The sequence below is a fragment of the Podarcis vaucheri genome (assembly GCF_965113315.1).
Source record: "Podarcis vaucheri genome assembly, chromosome: 11".
NCBI classification, from domain to species: domain Eukaryota; kingdom Metazoa; phylum Chordata; class Lepidosauria; order Squamata; family Lacertidae; genus Podarcis; species Podarcis vaucheri.
The window spans coordinates 26,846,291-26,865,860 of record NC_138749.1 but is presented as its reverse complement, the minus strand read 5'-3'; the positions used below and the strand labels follow the sequence as shown (position 1 = coordinate 26,865,860).

The 19,570-nt window shown below is 41.8% G+C and overlaps 1 protein-coding gene across 3 annotated transcripts in view; it reads right to left on the bottom strand.

Moving 5' to 3' along the window:
• Positions 1 to 19,570, bottom strand: part of CWC27 (CWC27 spliceosome associated cyclophilin) — a 112,769-nt gene that overhangs the window by 60,222 nt on the left and 32,977 nt on the right. For 2 of the 3 annotated variants that reach the window (XR_014224488.1, XM_082242055.1), the window contains exon 11: positions 12,160 to 12,240. The exons of the other annotated variant lie outside the window; for it this stretch is intronic. Coding sequence is in view for 1 of the 2 variants with exons in the window: in XM_082242055.1 (XP_082098181.1) it covers positions 12,160 to 12,240 (81 nt within the window). In the remaining variant the exon portion in view is untranslated. The remainder of the gene's footprint in view (positions 1 to 12,159; positions 12,241 to 19,570) is intronic. 3 annotated transcript variants of the gene reach the window in all.

The following is a 19,570-nucleotide window of genomic DNA, read 5'->3' as shown; positions in this document are numbered from 1 at the left end:
ATCTGTCATTTACTTATGGATGCCAGTGGCCTGAGGGTGGGTGGGAGGTGAAGAGAGTAGACAGCTGAAGATACTGGGAAACATATTGTTATTTCAGTGTTATGTGGTGAGGAGAAATACAAAACACAATGAGTGATAAACATAGAAAAATTAAAAATATGCACTTAACAATGCAAAGATTGCTCCAAATAACATTAACATTGCAATAGGAGTAATAGTCAAGAGGCATGCAACTTCAAGACCCTACTGAGTAACCTTTAAAACGAAAGTGTTTTTTGAAGCAATAGTTTATATAATCCAAGCTGTATAGGAAGTATCAGCACTCAAATGACATTTTCGTGTCATTCTTTCTATAGCTACTTCTCCTCTTCCAAATACTGGCACTGAAATATAACCATGTTAACATTTAATGCATGGGTAGGCAGGCTAAGGCCTGGGGGCCAGATCTGGCCGAATCGCCTTCTCAATCCGGCCCGCAGATGGTCCGGAAATCAGCATGTTTTTACATGAGTAGAATGTGTGCTTTTATTTAAAATGCATCTCTGGGTTATTTGTGGGGCATAGGAATTCGTTCATCCCCCCCCCCATATAGTCTGGCCCCACACAAGATCTGAGGGACAGTGGACCGGCCCCCTGCTGAAAAAGTTTGCTGACACCTGATTTAATGGCTGCATGCCCCATGGGCTGCAGCAGAAGGATATCTTTTTATGATGTCATTTCCCCAACCCAAACGGATTTTTTTTTTTAAAAAAAGCTTTCTGTGCATTGAGATATTAGCTGATGACAAGAATGTACAGTGATGTTTCACGCGTCCTCAAAAAATTCTTTCAAATTGATTTCTAAGCTTTGGATGCAGGAAGCAAATTGAGCGGATTAACAGAATACTGTACTCTTCTTATTAAATGTATTTCTAATTACATAGGATGCATTTGTAATAGCTCCTTTTGTTTCCACTCACTTTTGAGAATTTAGTCCAAGGGGTTCCGAATGTACCAAACAGAACTTCCAGCATTCTCTTCCAGATGTTTTGCAACATATGAATGCAATTATAATTAAGAAGATTATGGTATCCAGCTTCAGTTTCCTGCTTTCTTAATTTTGATCTCTTATACGATATTTAATATGTTAAGTACCATAATAAACATGTTCCCTGTAAAGGTTTTTAACAGTAAAAACTCTGGGGAATTCTCTCAAGACCTTCAAACTTTGCTGAGGCACGAGCAACAGAGGTGTAACTGCTCCCTGCCCCCCAACCTTGAAGCATCAAGATGCTGCATGAGACACAACATTTGGCTGTATCTAACTTTTGGCTCAAAGCAAAGTACACTGAGCATACAACTGATGAACAGTATAAGCAGAGCCCTGGATACACTGTGCAAAAACCAAAATTCTTTTTTTCTCCCTTCAGTGGGACTTATACATACCTAATTTTCTCTTGGCTATGCCCACGAAATGCAATCCAGATCAGTTCAGCACGCTAAAATCCTACAAAAATCAAATCCTAGGCATGGACATGATTATGCCCATTACACCTACTGGGGTCTACAGAAAAAATAAAGATCATTCACAGGTGCACAGATCTTCTTCCTCTCTTGCGGGGGGGGGGGGAATGCAAAAAAGGTGGGGGTGGGGGAAAGTGTGTGTGCCAATCCTTTATATTCCTGAACCGAACCAATGCCAGGAAGTATTGCAAATCACATGGGAAATATTTCAGCCCAATTTCTCAACCTAAACGTTTTGGCTAGATTTTGAACATTCATTCAAAATTAAGCATGGGACTTCTGAAGTTCATGCAAGAGAAATTGCCGTGATGTTTTAAGAATATAAAAATAGAGCAGTCAGAACCTTACACTGTATTTTGTTACTGGAAGTTTTTGTACGCAAGTTGTTCATCTGTGGCAGGATAAAATTACTGCCATCTTTATAATAAATAAATAAAGCAGGATAAGTTCATAAAGCCACTTGAATGAAACTGCAGCAAATGCCTCAAGGACATATATTTACCCTTCCCAAAAATTAGCAACCCAGACATCAAGCATTCGGAAACTAGGAACTCCACTTAAATTCAGATTTAACCAATAGGCAACCAATCCAGTGCACACTCCCCTGGAAGTAAGCCCCATTGTACACACATGACTTACTTCCAAGTATGCACGCACAGAACTGAGTTCAGACGGATCAGGTAAGCAAAACGAATCTAAAGCTATTTTGAAGTCTCACTGAATTCAATTAGTAACAACAACTAGCAATGTTACATAATGCATTTTTATCCTGCCTTTCCTCTAAGGAGCTCAAAGCAGCCTACAGTACAGCGGTACCTCGGGTTACAGACACTTCAAGTTACAGACGCTTCAGGTTACAGACTCTGCTAACCCAGAAATAGTACCTCAGGTTAAGAACTTTGCTTCAGGATGAGAACAGAAATCAGGCGGTGGTGGCAGCTGGAGGCCCCATTAGCTAAAGTGGTGCTTCAGGTTAAGAACAGTTTCAGGTAAAGAACGGACCTCCAGAACGAATTAAGTTCTTAACCCGAGGTACCACTGTAATCTCTCTTTTTAAGTGCATTTGACTTGCGTAGTTTCAGCCATAGGCAGTTGAAGGTGAGCTAGTTTAAACTGCACAAGTCAAGTCACAAGCAAGGTGGAGAGTTGCTTGCCAGGGCAATCAGAGTTCCCATGAGATCCTGCATGTGTCCCTAATCTGCTAGAGCCAGTGTAGCAAATGGACTTTGCCCAGCAAGTAACCAAAGCAGACCCAGTGTGAAAAGAGCTTTTAATCTCTCAGACAAACCCACTCAATGAACCAGCTGTGGGAGTACTGGGAATGCTCTCTCTCTCCCCCTCATCTGCTAGCCATGGGGCAGCTCCAGATGTTTGCTTATATTTGGTATTCATGTATACATGTAGCCCTTGGAACTGAACCAACACGTAAAATGAGGGATTACTGTTCATTGTTCTACTTCTCATTTATCCTCACAGCAACCCTGTGACCCCAACCTGGAGTACTGTGTCCACTTCTGGGCACCATAGCTCAAGAAGGGTAGTGATAAGTTGGGATGTTTGCAGAGGGAGACTAATATGATAAAGCGTCTGGAAATCAAGTCTTATGAGGAACAGTTGAGGGAACTGGGTATGTTTTGCCTAGTAAAGAGGATACTGAGGAGATGTGACAGCCATATTCAAATATCTTAAGGGCTTTCACATGGAAGATGGATTCAAGCCACAACAAAGGAGATTCTGACTAAACACCAGGAAGAACTTTCTGACAGTAAGAGCTATTCAACAGTGGAATGAACTTCCTCCGGAGGTGGTGGACTCTCCTTCATTGGAGGTTTTTAAGCAGAGGTTTGATGGCCACCTGTCATGGATGCTTTCATTGAGGTTCCTGCATTCAAGGAGATTGGACTAGGTGACCTTTGGGATCCTTTCCAATTCTCAAGTTCCAGGATTCTATGTATGCATCTCAAATTTACAAAACGTAGGGCTGCTGGCTAAAATCCTTCTGTATGAGCTATAATAGCCTGACCCAGCAAACAACACTTTGCCTGGCCTGAATCCTGCAATTCAGGTCAGGCTTTAATCAAATCTGCCCATACATGTAAGTAGAGTATGTTGACATGTATGAGAAAAGGGACTAGTCTGTTCACTTATGTGGAAGTGGGGCTCACATGGCCTTCCCACCTCTATAGCCTTTGAGGACAATAGGCCAGCAATAAGCAAGTATGTTCCCTTGCCTCGGGGGTGTTCCAGATTACAGAGCCTTCCCTTCTCCACAGAAGGCAATGGGGACTTGAATATACAAATAGGAGACCACAGAAACTGTATTGGGGTGGAGGGAGGCAAATGTGCTCCCTGCAATTGCCACCCCAGATGTCTAAGCTAGTTCCTAATAAATTTCAGCTTAGAATTTATGTGAGAAAACAAACACTGGGTTCCCCAGAAGTGAAGCAAGAAGCAGATTTTCCTCAGGGAAATTTCTGCAACTCTATTTTAGAGCCGAATGCAAAGGCAATTTGGTCTCAAAACCAGTGCAGGAGCAGCCTCTCGCAACATGGTGCTTTCCAGATGTTTTGGACTACAACAGTCATTAGCCTTATCCAGCATGGCCAATGGCTAGGAATCCTAGCATATATAGCCCCAAACTTCTAGAGGGCACCAGGTTGGAGAAGTACAGCAAAACTATTTACCTACTAGAAGGTTCCAGAGACCATCCTATTGACAGCTTGTGACTAATAAAATCCAGGATCAAACTGGTAAGGACTACAGACCCTGGACTAGGAAATAGACCAAGAATGTTTCAGACATGCAAATTGGATCAAAACCACACAAACTCTAAAAGGTCTGTAGTATTCTCGTCCCAGGGGGCCAGGACCATGAGAGTGAACTGCCCTCTAGAGAAAAGGTTTTGGCATCAAGTCACGTCTTTAAGCTATGCGTATGTAATTTCAGAATTCATCAACAGTCCAGAGCCATAATAGAATTTGGTTTAAAATAAATACATCTGGAATAAAACACAGAAGAAAGGGAGTTATTATTGTTGGCATTTAATCTGGAGGGAAAATCCTGGTGCAGGATAAATATTACCTGAAGAAATTCTATTTTAATTCACTGTTACAAATATTTCAGTATAGGTAATGAGTGACCACTGCAAATATTAAGTACTGCCAAAGGCTACACCCTTGCAATTTAATAAAACTCTTGAGAGTACTCACAGTAGGTCTGGTAGAGTTCTTATACTAAAATTAAAACACACACACAAAGCCAGGCAGTACAAACCGCAAAAGTATAGGTACAAGGATTTGCAAAAGCAATAATCACCCCCACCCCACCCCCCACCAAATAGGATATTATTGATTATTACAGAAAAATAAGCTTCAGATTTGACCATTTGTAAGCATGTTAACTAGAATAACAACAACAAAAAAGCCAACAAAAATTAAGTTTGGTGAAGGAACTAGTGTCCTAAAATGTTTATGTCCCACACCAGAATATTGATCTCCCAAGAGGGCCAATATATCAGTCTTCTTCCATGCCTGGATTATCTCCACATATCATTCGTTTCTCTTGAAGTAATTTTTAGCCTCCAAATTCCACACACACATCCTGCCCGAATCCTTCACTGTGGGCCATTGCGGATCTGCTCTTCTTCTGCATGTACCTTAGAGATAATGAAATGCCATTTTCCTCATATGGAGAAACAATTATTGTTCTGAGAAAATCTCGATCCAGCCCATTTCCTTGAGTCAGCTTGCTTCCACATGGGCCTTCCTACTTCCTAGAGCAGGGGTAGGCAACCTAAGGCCCGGGGGCCGGATCTGGCCCAATAGCCGTCTCAATCCAGCCCATGGACAGTGTTTTTACCTGAGTAGAATGTCTGCTTTTATTTAAAATGCATCTCTGGGTTATTTGTGGGGCCTAGGAATTCATTGATTCCCCCCCCCCATATAGTCCAGCCCACCACATGGTCTGAGGGACAGTGGACCAGGCCACGGCTGAAAAAGGTCGCTGACCCCTGTCCTAGACTAATCACTCAGTTTCCTTACCAGCATTTGGTTCTGTGTATCAGCAACTGGGATTCACAACTGGGAAGAGAGCTGTTGCGCTCAGCGTGTGAATTTCCTAGGGGCATCCGACTGGTCCCTGTCAGAATAGGATGCTGGGCTAGATAGGCTACTGGTCTGATCCAGCAGGACTTTTCTTAGGTCACATGAGTACTGCACATTTAGAGCACCATGATAACACTTTAATACTCATGGCTTCCCTCAAAGAATCCTATGGACCAGGGGCCCCCAAACTAAGGCCCACAGGCCGGATAAGGCCTGAGGAACTCTTTTATCTGGCCCGCGGCGACCCCACCGCCGCCGCCTGCTCTTACCGGTGCTGCGCTGTGCGGCTGCCCACTTCCGGGTCGGAGGAGCACAGGAAATACCTTGTATGCATGTGCATTATTTGCGCATGAACAAGCATTATTTCCGGTGCATATCCGGGTCGGAGGAGGCCCGTGCACATGCGCACAAGCTATTTCCGGTGCTCCTCCTACCCAGAAGTGCGTCGGAAATAGTGTGTGTGCATGCCCTCCGTGTGATCGGCACTGGACACACCGGCCCGAGGCACAGTAAGTTTGTTGACCACTGCTATGGACTGTAGTTTGTTAAAGGTGCCAAGAGTTGTTAAAGGTAAAGGTAAAGGGACCCCTGACCATCAGGTCCAGTCGTGACCGACTCTGGGGTTGCGGCGCTCATCTCGCTTTATTGGCTGAGGGAGTTGGCATACAGCTTCCCGGTCATGTGGCCAGCATGACTAAGCTGCTTCTGGCAAACCAGAGCAGCACATTGAAACACCGTTTACCTTCCTGCCGGAGTGGTAACTATTTATCAACTTGCACTTTTGACGTGCTTTTGAACTGCTAGGTTGGCAGGAGCAGGGACCGAGCAACGGGAGCTCACCCCATTGTGGGGATTCGAACTGCCGACCTTCTGATCAGCAAGTCCTAGGCTCTGTGGTTTAACCCACAGCGCCACCCGCGTCCCTCAAGAGTTGTTAGGAGACTCCTATTATCCTCCCAGAACTGCATTGCCCTGAGTTTTCTGAGAAGAGGGACTGATTGTTAATCCACTCTGGGAACTGAAGCTCTACGATTAGGAGTCTCCTAACAGCTCTCGGCAGTCTTAACAAATTACAGCTCCCAGGACTCTTTTGGCGGAAATCATGACTGTTTAAAGTGGTATTATATTGCTTTAGCTGTATAGTGAGGATGTGGCCTTAACCTTGAGCACGATTTTCATGCACAGTGGAAAAGGTGGCATCCCGCAGGGCAGCCGTCTCCCTTTTTGTACTAGCTTTTTGCTACTCTATGTTAAAACAACCACATCAGGGAGACACCCGCTGTCTGAAGTGGTGCAGTCCAGACATAGGTTTATCACCTCATCTCCTTGTGTGAATACTAGGCCTTTGTTTAATGGGTATTTGCTGTAAAACCTGTCTTGTGATTGCACCAGACCCACAATAAACATGGCTATGTCTACTTTGGACAAAATGCTGTCTAATGTCATAGATGTTAATATGGAATGCTTTCTGGAGCACAAACACAATTTATACACACACACACACACACACACACACACACACGGTGGGTAGTGAGCCTGTTGGGCAAATGGTTTGAGCAGCCACTTCCAGGGAGTCTGAAATAGAAGTCTGTGGGCTGCCATACAGGAAAACCTCTTATCCCTGTATTTTAGAGGAATGGCATAGCTGAAAGTCCTGTTATGACTAGCACTTAAAAAAAGTAGTATTTCAGATTCCTTCCCCCCCTGCCCAAGAGCAGTTCAATGTGTGCAGCAGGACATAAAACAGCAGAATTAGTCAAGAGCTCTACTAAAATATAGCCACTGATCTCTCTGCCAGGCCGCTTTCTTCCTTTTCTTGAAAACTAAGCAGACATTTCGTAAGTCTCTAGCGAGAGAAAAGAATTTCTGTAATTGGGGAGGGGGAGGTGATGGGGAGCCGTAGTAACTTTGGTTTAGATGGCAAATGTACCTTTTACAATGGGACACTGCAAATTATGTAAGAGATCTCAACGTCTGAGGGATGTGTGTGAGGGAATGAAGGAGTTTCCCAGACCAACAGCAAAATAATAGTATTTTCTTCCCCAGAGACATAGATACTTTTTTAAAAAAGCACCCTATCCAAAGTTCCACGTGCATTTTGCACACATACAGAGCTGTTGCAATGTCCTATTCATTTCAAAGGAGGGAGCCAATCCATGTATGCAAAACAAGAGTGTGCAGATCAGTTACCACCTTTGAAAGTTGATTTGGGCTGGAGAGCTCCAAGAGTGCACCTACTTCTTCTTGCCCATATTAGATAATTGGTTAAGGATGCAAGTATACAACCTTGCTGTTATCAGCTTATGTCAGACAGCTTATAAGTGAACGTGGCACCATTGTAAAAGATTCAATAGGGAGTTTCTAAGGACCCCCAAAACTGTAGAACCAACTTTAACAGCTGCTACCATCTTAGTTCCAGGATCCTAGAACACCTCTAATAAAGGTAAAGGTAAAAGGACCCCTGACCATTAGGTCCAGTTGTGACAGACTCTGGGGTTGCAGCGCTCATCTCGCTTTATTGGCCGAGGGAGCTGGCATACAGCTTCCGGGTCATGGGGCCAGCATGACGAAGCTGCTTCTGGTGAACCAGAGCAGCGCACAGAAACACCGTTTACCTTCCCACCGGAGTGGTACCTATCTACTTGCAATTTGACGTGCTTTCAAACTGCTAGGTGGGCAGGAGCAGGGACCGAGCAACAGGAGCTCATCCCGTCACGGGGATTCGAACCGCTGACCTTCTGTTCGGCAAGTCGTAGGCTCCACCCGCATCCCTGAACACCTCTAATAAAAGGGAATAAATCCCAAGACTGCAGGAAGGCCAGAATCCTTGGGGATAGTTCAAACCTCTCAGTGGGATTGGGCAAGCAGCTGTGGCATATATGAATGGATCCCAGGCACAAAATATACAAAATTATAATAATACAGTCAACCTACTTTCCCAAAAGGTGAGAAGTTCAAGGGGTACAGAGCTTCTCCAAGTTTTGCTTCCGTCAAAAGGATCAATGGAAAAACTTAAGGAATTCTGTAATGTTCGCAATTATTTATCTTACGCATTTTGACCCTGCCCTTCAGCTCCAAAGGCTCCTAGAACAGTTTACAAGATTAGAGTAAGACAGTCCCTGCCCTCGGGCTTACCATCTAAAAGGCATGACACACTAGGAAAAAGAGAGGAAGGGAAAAAGCAAGTACAGGAACCCGTTCTTGAAGTTATGGTCATTATAATGACCAGCTGGGATGGAAACAGTTTGGGTTGCCTGACGTCATGGCTGCCACTAGGTGACAATTGAGGGAAAGGCAAAGGGAGTAAAGTTTTACCCTCGCTATACTTTTAAAGCAATATCATGCCACTTTAAATAGGCATGGCTTCCCGCAATGAATCCTGGGAACTGTTGTGCTGAGAGGGTACTGAGAGTCATTAGGAGACCCCCTATTCCCCTCACCAAGCTACAATTTCCCTAAAAGAGGGACTGATTGTTGACAAAATGATGCACTGTGAAAAGACGTATACTTAAGTAAGAAAAATATGGTCTCTCTGAAACGCCTTAGAATTAAAAGTACTTTAAGTGCCTATTCAAAAAAGAGAAATTAATAGACTTGCCTTAAAACCGGGGGGGGGGGGGAAATCTTACACCAATGTTTGGAAAAGTCTAATCAAGACTGAGGTATTTGTCTTTATGTCTAATGATACATTTGGTTTTATATTTCTGCTGCCTCAATTGGCAGAAATATTTAAACAAAACAAAAATGGAAGTGCTTTGTCATGTGCAGTAGAACTAATTACATTAGCTCACATCTATTTTTCACTAAAACATTTCCTGATATCATTCAGGATAATGGACTTCCTATCAAACGGAAAAACTGAGACTTCGTTTATTTTCCTGCCTATAGAGCTTCATACCCATCTTTAAAGATTTCAGTGATCGGATAAACTTTGGTTACAAATTAACACAGACCAGAGAACTTTAAAAAGGCAGTCCTTTCATTCCCTGAATTTTAGGCTAAGTCTTATCCAACATAAGCTTGTTTTAGGGCACACTGACTCCCCATGGGTGTTATATCTAGTGATGTGTGTTGGCGCTGTATTGAGGCAGGGGCAGCACTGAAACATATGATCTGGACTTGCCCTGTAGTGGTCTTGTTTGAGGCAGAAGTTCTTATTCATATTAACTTGGCCCTAGGGAAATCTCAAAATTTTTCAGATGTTCATGGTATCTTGAGGGACACCATAGTTGAACACTACCCACTTTACTGGTAGCCAAGTGACTGGTCTTACAACACTAGATCAAATGGTTCCCCCAGCCATTCACTGAGTAGAGGACCTTTCTTCCTTGCAGCATATTAAAGAGCTACTTTTTTAAAAAATCAGGTGCAAAGAGAATAAATTCTGGGACATCTGCAACTCCTACTTAGAGCTGTCTGCGGAAGTTGCATGCCATGTGGGCTCTCCCTTTCTAACTCTCTGTTTCTCTTCATTTGTTTTTTATTCATTCTTATTTTGAAATCTTCTTTCTTTTCTTCTTGGCTTTGATTTCATGTGTCTGGTTTTCCTACTGGTATTTTGAATCGACATGTTTTGCTGCTATGTTTTGCTTTTCCATTGTTGTTCACATACATTCTTTGTATTGTTGCAGTGTGCCTATTTAAAAAAAAAAACACCCAACAAACTATGCATTAAAAAAAAGTAGCCACACCTGTACCTATACATGCCACTGCATGATATAGTGTTTTGACAGCATGATATCATTGCTTAAATTAATACTCCTTTTCCAGGAACATCCTATATTCTTTTCAAAAAAACACAGAAATTCTGCCTCCAGGGCAGGTAATACAAGCAATTTCCTCAAAATACAGTAATTAGGATGACAATTTCTCATTAATCAAACCCGGCATATATTCAATATATGATCAATAACCTGTCACCGTGTCCTTCTGATATCAGCCAGTTCATGCATTCAGCTGCAAGTCATCAGCCGCTGAGTAATCAAGGGATGTGCTTGTGTGGGTGTGTACCATTACAAAGTGTTCCAATATTACGTATTAAACTAAATGCAGCACATAGCACAGCTGTGAAAGAAGCCAGGACTCAATGGTGAGGAACACTTGGCTTCCAACCACTGCATCCTATTTCAGTACGTTCACCTAGAATAATCTTAAGAGTTGCAGCTCAGCACAATTTATCAGAAAATAAAGCATTTTAAGAGGTTTTTCTATAAATAATCTATTATACAATAATCAAAGCTTCCCCCGGTGATTACTGTAGCAACTGATTCCATAGCAAATTAGAGGCATAAATGGGGAACTTGTGGCACTCCAGATATTGTTGGATCATCTCTCGCCATTTCCAATAGTGGATAGCACTGATGGGAGCTGTAGTCAAACAACATTGGGAAAGCCACAGGTTCCCGATTTCTGACATATAGAGCACTTTATGTATTCTTTGCAGCAGGGGCAGCAGCAGGGGCAGATGTTGTTGGACTCCAGCTTCCATCAACTCAAGGCCAATGGTCAGTGATGATAGTAGTTATAGTCCAACAACATCTGGAAGGCCATACATTGCCCATTCCGCTCTATAGGCAACTACCATAGCAGTTTTCCTGGGCAAGGTGATCTAGAGAGTAGTGTCGGACCAACTGCAAGTGGTCTTGGATGATACAGATTACATGGGCTGCTTTCAGTCTGGTTTCATGGCTAGATACGGCATTGAAACTGCCCTGATCACCCTTTTCCAGGAAAGAGATGATATTGCCCCCTAGCTATGCTCATTCAGATCATAACTAGTTTAAAGCCTATTTGTTCCAGCAAGCCTTTGGAGCATAACAGGAGTGTTATGAGAATTATAAGGTATAAGATATAAAATAAATGTTCAGAAATGTACTAAGCAAACACATACACAAATATATAGACCACATGTCTGAAACAGTATAGGAAGACAGTCCTAAAGCCATTATGACTCTTTCAGTGACCTCAAATACTCCTCTGCAAGGAGGAAGGAAATGGGAAATCAACCCCCCCCCTTGTCTCTTTGCTCACAAATCCTGTCTTAAGGGTGTATCTTTTTATGAATAGGGTGAGCCTGTGATCTGGACTCAGGAATTAAGTATTTACCATCACAAAAGAATGGCCAGGCTCTCCAGGTAAACCCATCAACAGGTTTCCTGCCAGACAGGTTTCTGCTGTAGACCGCCCCTTCTGTGATGTATGTATGATGTATTGGGGGATGGTCTTGGGCTCCAGGGTGGGCAATTCCAACAGTCTATATAAGGGCTTGCACACCATTCTTCTGGGTTCCTCCTCCCTCCGGCATGTGGTGAGTGAGGACCCTGTTGCAATAGTTTAATAAAGATCAGGCTTACTAGCTGCTTTGCTTCTCAATAGTCTCTGGCTGGCCTCTGTTATTTTCTCCTACCAACAGAGAACCTACAAAAGGACTCTATATGGGCTCCTGGGTACCCCATAAGGGAAAAGAAGCAGGGTTTTTTTTTCTTATAACAGGAGTGATACCATTTGTATAATCAGTGCTATTTTTTTTTAGAAAAAGAGGTGCTGGAACTCACCATGAACACCTCTCTTGTTCTCTTATAATAGCAATGGTGCCCACCTGAGAGATGCTGGAACTAAGTTCGGGTGAGTTCCAGCTGAAAAAAATCCCAGTGTATAATGAAATGCTGATTATTTTTGCATACGATATTTAATAATTTTATCATTTACTATCCTCTTAAAGTGTAATAAAGCTAAAATAGAATACTCTCTCTCTGTGTGTGTGTGTGTGTGTGTCTATTTTTTAATATAAAAATTTAAATAAAATTATTTTTATTTATCATAGTTTCATTTACCACATAACCCACACAACCTAATGCTAAAGCAACTTAAAACTGCTTTTTCAACAGTTCTAAGTAGCATTTTGCCACACATGGAAATATATAAACTGTTCCTAGGAAGCGTGTAACTAAATTCAGATGAAAGCTCAACTAGCTATCCGTCTGACTTGTCTTTTGGTCCTTTATTCATCCAAGAGGCCAAAGGACTTTTAAGAACCCTTAGAAGATAACAGCAGCACTTAGCCAGTGTCACAGATGGGGCATTAAGTTTAAACTTCCGTATCTCACCCTGAACAAACAGTTAATATCAACAATGACAAATGTATGCACTGTTCTTAAAAGCTATACAATATCAGAGCCAGACATTTTAAATATGAAAGTAGAGTTCACAGTCTGTCCGGAACACCAGGGTTAAGTGACTGACAGATCTTATTTCTGAATATACTTTAATTGCCACATTCTATAGTATGTATTATGTTACAAGAAAGTCATTTTTGAGAGTCAAGAGTTGCATACAGGACTTCCCCAGCCTGGCAGCCAAATCCCATCAGCCCCAGTCAGCATAGAAAAATGGGAGCCACAGAGACTCTGTCTCAAGCAAACAGGATTCTAAAGGTGAGGTATGTAAATGGAAAACTAAACAAGAAAGAAAGAAAACCCACATGTCCTTCAAGGCTAGGGATCGCTAGGACCGAAAACAAAACTGCCAGTATTATTGAACACATCTATGGTGTGACTGCACTTGGAAACCTGTGCACAAGTCTGGTAAGCTCCTCTCAAGAAGGGGATTGTGGGGCTAGAAAAGGTCCAGGAAACAGCAATCAAAATTATCAAGGAGCTGGAGCAATTCCCCTATGAAGAATAGTTAAAGCATTTGGATCTTTTTAGTTTAAACGAAAGGCGAGAAATAGGAGTAATGAGAGAGGTGTAGAACATTGTGCATGGTGGGGAGGGAGTGGATACAGATACAGTGGAACCTCGGTTTTCGAGCGTCTTGGAAGCCAAATGATTTGGAACCCAAACACCGAAAATCCGCAGTGAATGCTTCCGTTTTTGAACACGCCTCGGAAGTCGAACGGCTTCCAAGGCGCGTTTCTCCATTTTCTCAATGGAATTTGCCAACCGTCCATTGCACTTCGGTTGTCGAACGTTTTCGGAATTCGAACGGTCTACCAGAACGGATTACATTCGACAACCGAGGTACCTCTGTAATTTTTTCCTGACGTGTTCAGAACCAAGGGCCATTCACTGAAGATGAGTGTTGGAAGATTTAGGAAAGACCATTGAAAAAATATATATCCCACCCCCCCACAGTGCACAATTAAACTGTGAAATTCATTCCGACAAGATGCGGTAATGGCCACCAACCTGCTCTAAAAAAAGGGTCGGACAAATTCACGGAGGGCAGGGCTATGAAAGGCTGTGCTGTACCTCCGCTGTTGGAGGAAGAATGCCTCTGTTTATCGGTTGTTGGGATTCACAAGAGGGGAGAGTGCTGTTGCACTCAGAATTCCCAGCGGCATCTGGTTGGCCACTGTGAGAATGTGATGCTGGACTAGATGGGCTAATGACATGATCTTGGTTCTTCTTAGCAGACTTCTGCTGCTCTTTGCAGAAAAGGAGAGAAAGAGGGAAATAGTGAGGTTTCCCAGACGGTGGGGCCAAACAAGACATGTTGTGGGATAGATCTTGCAACATTTTTCTTTGATAAGATGCAGCTGTATATGTGTGTGGCAGGGGTTTTGGGTTGGGGCCATAGCATTGTGGGAGAGATGCTGCAACCTCCGCTCCCCCCCCCCGGTTCTTCCCCCCTCCTCCATATTAGCTTCCGCAGGTATAAATTGAAGCTCCTTATACAGCTTTAGGCAGCTGTTTAAGAACATTTATGTTCTGCCAAGTCTCTTGTATTTAGTGCATGATTGCTGTTCCATTGTCTCTTGCTGCAATATTTATATTGATGTTTAGATGTTTGGCAGGGAAAGGCAAACTCACAGTTGGATTTAGGCTTTTAAAATTGTCTGCCATATCTCGTTTCATACTGTTAAAAGTACCATTGTTTTTGCTTCGTTTTATATTGATTCATGCACAAATCTTTTATGAAAAGTAGTAAAAAAAATGAAAACGTCTTGTACTGCTGAACGTCTTTGAAATATCCCAAACCTAGCATTTGACTCTTTCTTTCCATTACTTACAGTACATACTTGGAAGTACTTGAATACTTATAATTAAAACTGTAGAAGTTAACTTAATTTGAGTGTTTTTTAAAAAAAAATATAAAGTCGTAAGTTTGCATAAAAAGGTCAGAAATTCTGGCTGCCTTTAAAAGTACAAATGCACCAACCAAGTTATGAATGTCAAGAAATCTATTTATGTACTTAACATGAAAAATAAGGGAATATAGTTTGCTGATCACAGACTGATTAGAATGAATTAGTTGTCATAAAAATATTCACGAACTACACACTCCATCTTTTAAATTTTACAACTTTAGAATAAGGGAAAACATTAATTATTCCCTGATGAAAAAAAGTGGTCCACTGAGACTTGGAAACCTGGTCCTGATTTTCAATTAAGTACATTTACTGAATCCAGGCAGCTCTGGCATGACAACTAAGAAATTTCTCAAAAAATTGTTTGAACCATTTGGTATTCTATCTACCATTCCTTTAACAGACACCTAAATTCTTTGATGATCACACAGATGATTCTGTTTGACTTCCAAGTAACGACTGTACTCGCAAACCAGAGGTTGTTGTTGTTTAGTCGTTTAGTTGTGTCCGACTCTTCGTGACCCCATGGACCAGAGCATGCCAGGCACTTCTGTCTTCCAGTGCCTCCCGCAGTTTAGTCAAACTCACGCTGGTAGCTTCGAGAACACTATCCAACCATCTCGTCCTCTGTCATCCCCTTCTACTTTCCCTCCATCTTTCCCAGCATCAGGGTCTTTTCCAGGGAGTCTTCTCTTCTCATGAGGTGGCCAAAGTATTGGAGCCTCAGCTTCACGATCTGTCCTTCTAGTGAGCACTCAGGGCTGATTTCCTTCAGAATGGATAGGTTTGATCTTCTTGCAGTCCATGGGACTCTCAAGAGTCTCCTCCAGCACCATAATTCAAAAGCATCAATTCTTCGGCAATCAGCCTTCTTGATGGTCCAGTTCTCACTTCCATACAATGGTTAAACCAAGCATTTCTAGCTCCAGGAGTAGCGCTGAGAGCATTCGTGTGACACACCGACACACTGCAGCCGGCACACTAACGTGTCACAACGCACAGTTTTAAAAGCTCTGTTATAGCCTATATAACCCTATGGAAACAGAACCCTGCCTGTAATGAGGACAGGACTCCTCACAGAAGATTCGGAGTGGGAATTTCTAACTTTGTGCCAGAAGGCATGAGAGGAAAAGTGCATTTTTTTCAGTGGCAAAGGCAATCAATCAGGTAGGGTAGATAAAATTTGTTTCTGAATTCACTGCCAAATATGGTGGCTTATCTTACCATCAGTGTTTGAAAAAAGAGAGACGTATGACCCAAAATGCCCTCACATTTTACAAGAGTTGTGAATAAGAAAGTGTATCTGTGACTCACTCACAATTTTTTTTTTAAAAAGTTGAAAAATCAATAGAACTTGCACCTGTAAATCTGTACCAACACAGTTTTAGAAAACCTTTTCTCCAGCTATTGAATATGACATCAATATCCCAAGGGTGGTTTATGTTCCTTCTGTTTAGAGTGAAATGCCTTATCTTTATCTGATTAAAGATAACAATCACATACACCATGTTCTTTAAAAACAAGCATATAGACAATTTAGAGGTCTAATTACAAACTTAGTTGAATTAAATTTCAGAAACATAGTTGATGTCAGAACTTGAGTAGAATAATTTTAACTAAATAACTAAAAATATATGAATGATACTTTTCCCCTTCAGACATAGGATATATTTCCTCTCTCATACTTTTTTCTCCACATCGCTCCACATACAATTTTTAGCCCCCTGTGATCTGTGTTCATGGCCACAGCAGGAAGTTTTAAAGACAAAGGTTAAGGACAAAAGGACATGCTTGGTCTTGCTTGTATGGCTGGAAACCCACAATGTTTGTTTTGTGACAATTTGATGACTTAGCACAATAAAATGACGAGAAGAGGGACTCTGTTCTGCCCTCTTTTCAGCATCATAGCAGTTGGTTCATACGTACGTCAAAGCCAGGTCTACAGGAAATATGTCAACTCTTTTTACTGAACGACAAAAGTCTGGCGTGTGCATTTATGTATTAGTTGATGCAACAATTAGCATATGTGTAAGGCTCTTTTTAAGCCACAGGACCACAAAGCTATGGTGCAAATATGCTTATTTTAGGTCTTCAAGAACTCAAGAGTGAGTAAATTTACTTTGTAGGGCAATCTAGGAAATGCCTATTGGATAACAAACGTAGGGTATGATATGAACTCAGAAGAATAAATCCTTAAGCAAAAACATGTACTTCTGATTTTGAAACAACATATATTAATGTACCAACGTATCTGTAAATGTTATTTCCCATATTAACTCTACACTGTACAGTATTTAAACTTAGAAAATGAGGAATCTTGGCCACACACACAATTAAGTGATTCTTTCTTTAGGCAACAATCATACTTTAACCATGACAACAATAACAAGCAACACAACGAATGCAGCACTGGATTACGATATAGTTGAGGGTGGAACTACCATGTGTCATAATAGCCTGGCTAGGCTTGAGGGTAAAGAGAACACGATTTCCTGTGGGGGAAAAAGTAGTAGGCACTTAACCCTTCTCTGAGAATATTTTCATACTAAGGACACCCTAGCAGGGTCATTTTCATTCAGAGGAAAATCCATTATGAGGCTGCTGAGTTTTCAGAAGCTACACTGCACATGTTCCTTACAGAAAGTTCTTCTTAGATTGCAGACCAGGAGACACACAGATGAATTCTCTTGGTTCAGTACAAACTGGATTTCTTTACTGACTTTTCCTGCCCCGATTCTTAGACGTTTCTTGCACACCAAAGTGCCATTTAACAATTTATGGGAAAGACACATTATTGCTGTGTCCAGGTGAGCCCGCGTACAGTCATATTTTGGCTCCTGAACGCCTTGGGAGTCGAACATTTCAGCTCCCAAACGATTGAAAACCAGAAGTGAGTGTTCCAGTTTTCGGGCGTCCTTTCAGAAGCCAAACATCCGACGGGGCATCCGCGGCCTCTGATTGGCTGCAGGAGCTTCCTGCAGCCAATCGGAAGTTACGCTTTGGAAGTCGAATGGACTTCCGGAATGGATTCTGTTCGACTTCCGAGGTATGGCTGTAATATGTTGATAGCTAAACACAAACAAGTCATATTTACTTATTAGATTTATATCCTACACTTCCTCAAAGCAATAACATTGCTCTCCCACTCATCCCATTTTATCTTCACAACAAACCTATAAGACAGGATAGGCTGAGATAGCGACTGGCCAAAGATCACCCACTGCATTTCATGGCTGAGTATGGATTTAAACCTATGCCTCCCCAATCCTAGATTTACATTCCAACTATTTCACTGTTCCAACTATTACACTGTAGATTCGCGCGCAACCCCCTCCATGTCAAAGGGTTTCCTAAGCAAGCGGTGTGAACTTTTATTAGGGTACATTTCATGATATTCAGCTGTTCCATCAAGACTTTACCCATGCCACCTTTATGTCATGTCTTTGAAAGCCATCTAGAAATGTAAACAGAGTTTAGCTCCTTTGTTGAATAATGGTGACTTTCAAGTTAGTGGCAGAATGTCTTGGAAGAATAAATTCTAGAAATCTCCTGCCTCTAGGTTAAACGGATGCAAAGTTGTGATACATGCTGCTCATCATGTTTAACAAAGGGCAATGAGAATATAATGCATACAGTATTTAGAATCAGTGACATTTGGGAGAAGTTTTTAAGGGAAGCATGAAGCCACTTTATGCTTTTAGATGTAGAATTCACAAAGGATAACATAACATGGTTCCCCCGTCCGGCTTTTCTTATAACTATAATTTAGCAGCAAGCTATTCCCATGATCAGGAGACAACATTGACACTTTGTCTTAGCAGGCAATCTTGCTGATTCTGTAGCTAGAGGGGTCCAGCAACTGAGAGAACAATAGCCACCATTCAAAATTGTTCTTCTCTGCCAACAGACAGGAACTATCATTTCAGCAATCGTTAAAGAAAAAACAATTCAGTGAGCCAAAGGGATTGGAACAGTGAATCTGTAAATAAATACCCTGAATGAGCACAGTGACACAGAGAAACAAATGTTTGCCAATACATTTATTAATTACAGTCACATCAAATCAGCTACTTAACCTTCAGAACTCTGCAGGGGGGGAAACAGTAGTTGCAACTTAAAAAGCTCCCTTAGGCCAATCCTATCTTTCATTGTCTGAGTATTAGAGCCTTCTGCATGATCGTAATCCTGCATTTATATAAATCCTGTATTTATCATGTAAAGCTTTCCCAAAGGATTCTCAGCAGTTCAGGATTATTAACACACGAAATAAAATCAAGCTATCACATACAAGAATAGAAACAATAATTAATCATGTAAACAAAAAAAATCAAATCAGGCCTAGAGCCTTGGCTGCAATGTTAAATTGATCACTGAACCGATTAAAGATTTGTGGATTGATTCATTATTTATTAGACTTGTTAATACCTTGTTACTCAAAGGCTTCCAAGAGACTTGCAACACATTTAAAAGCAAGAATATGCACTATACCATAACCGATTGCTATGTGACTTTTGATTTTGATGCAAAAGTGTCAGCTGCCTCCCTGAACTAAAGATCTATCAATCCTAGTGGACCTCTATAGGGAGAAAATTCAATAATGGTGATGCCACCACTAAAAAGATCCTGTCCTAGATTGCTATCATACTCACTCTGACAGTGAAGGCATACAATTTTTTAAAAACAGGCATGGCTCATAAAAGAGCAAGCACATGAGATAGGAAAATGCAGAAGATGAAATCTATAAGCCTGTCTGTGTCCAGAGCCATCCAGCTGTTTTGGGACAACTCCCATCATCCCTAGCTAACAGGACCAATGGTCAGGGAAGATGAGAATTGTAGTCCCAAAACAGCTGGAGGGCCGAGTTTGGGGATGCCTGG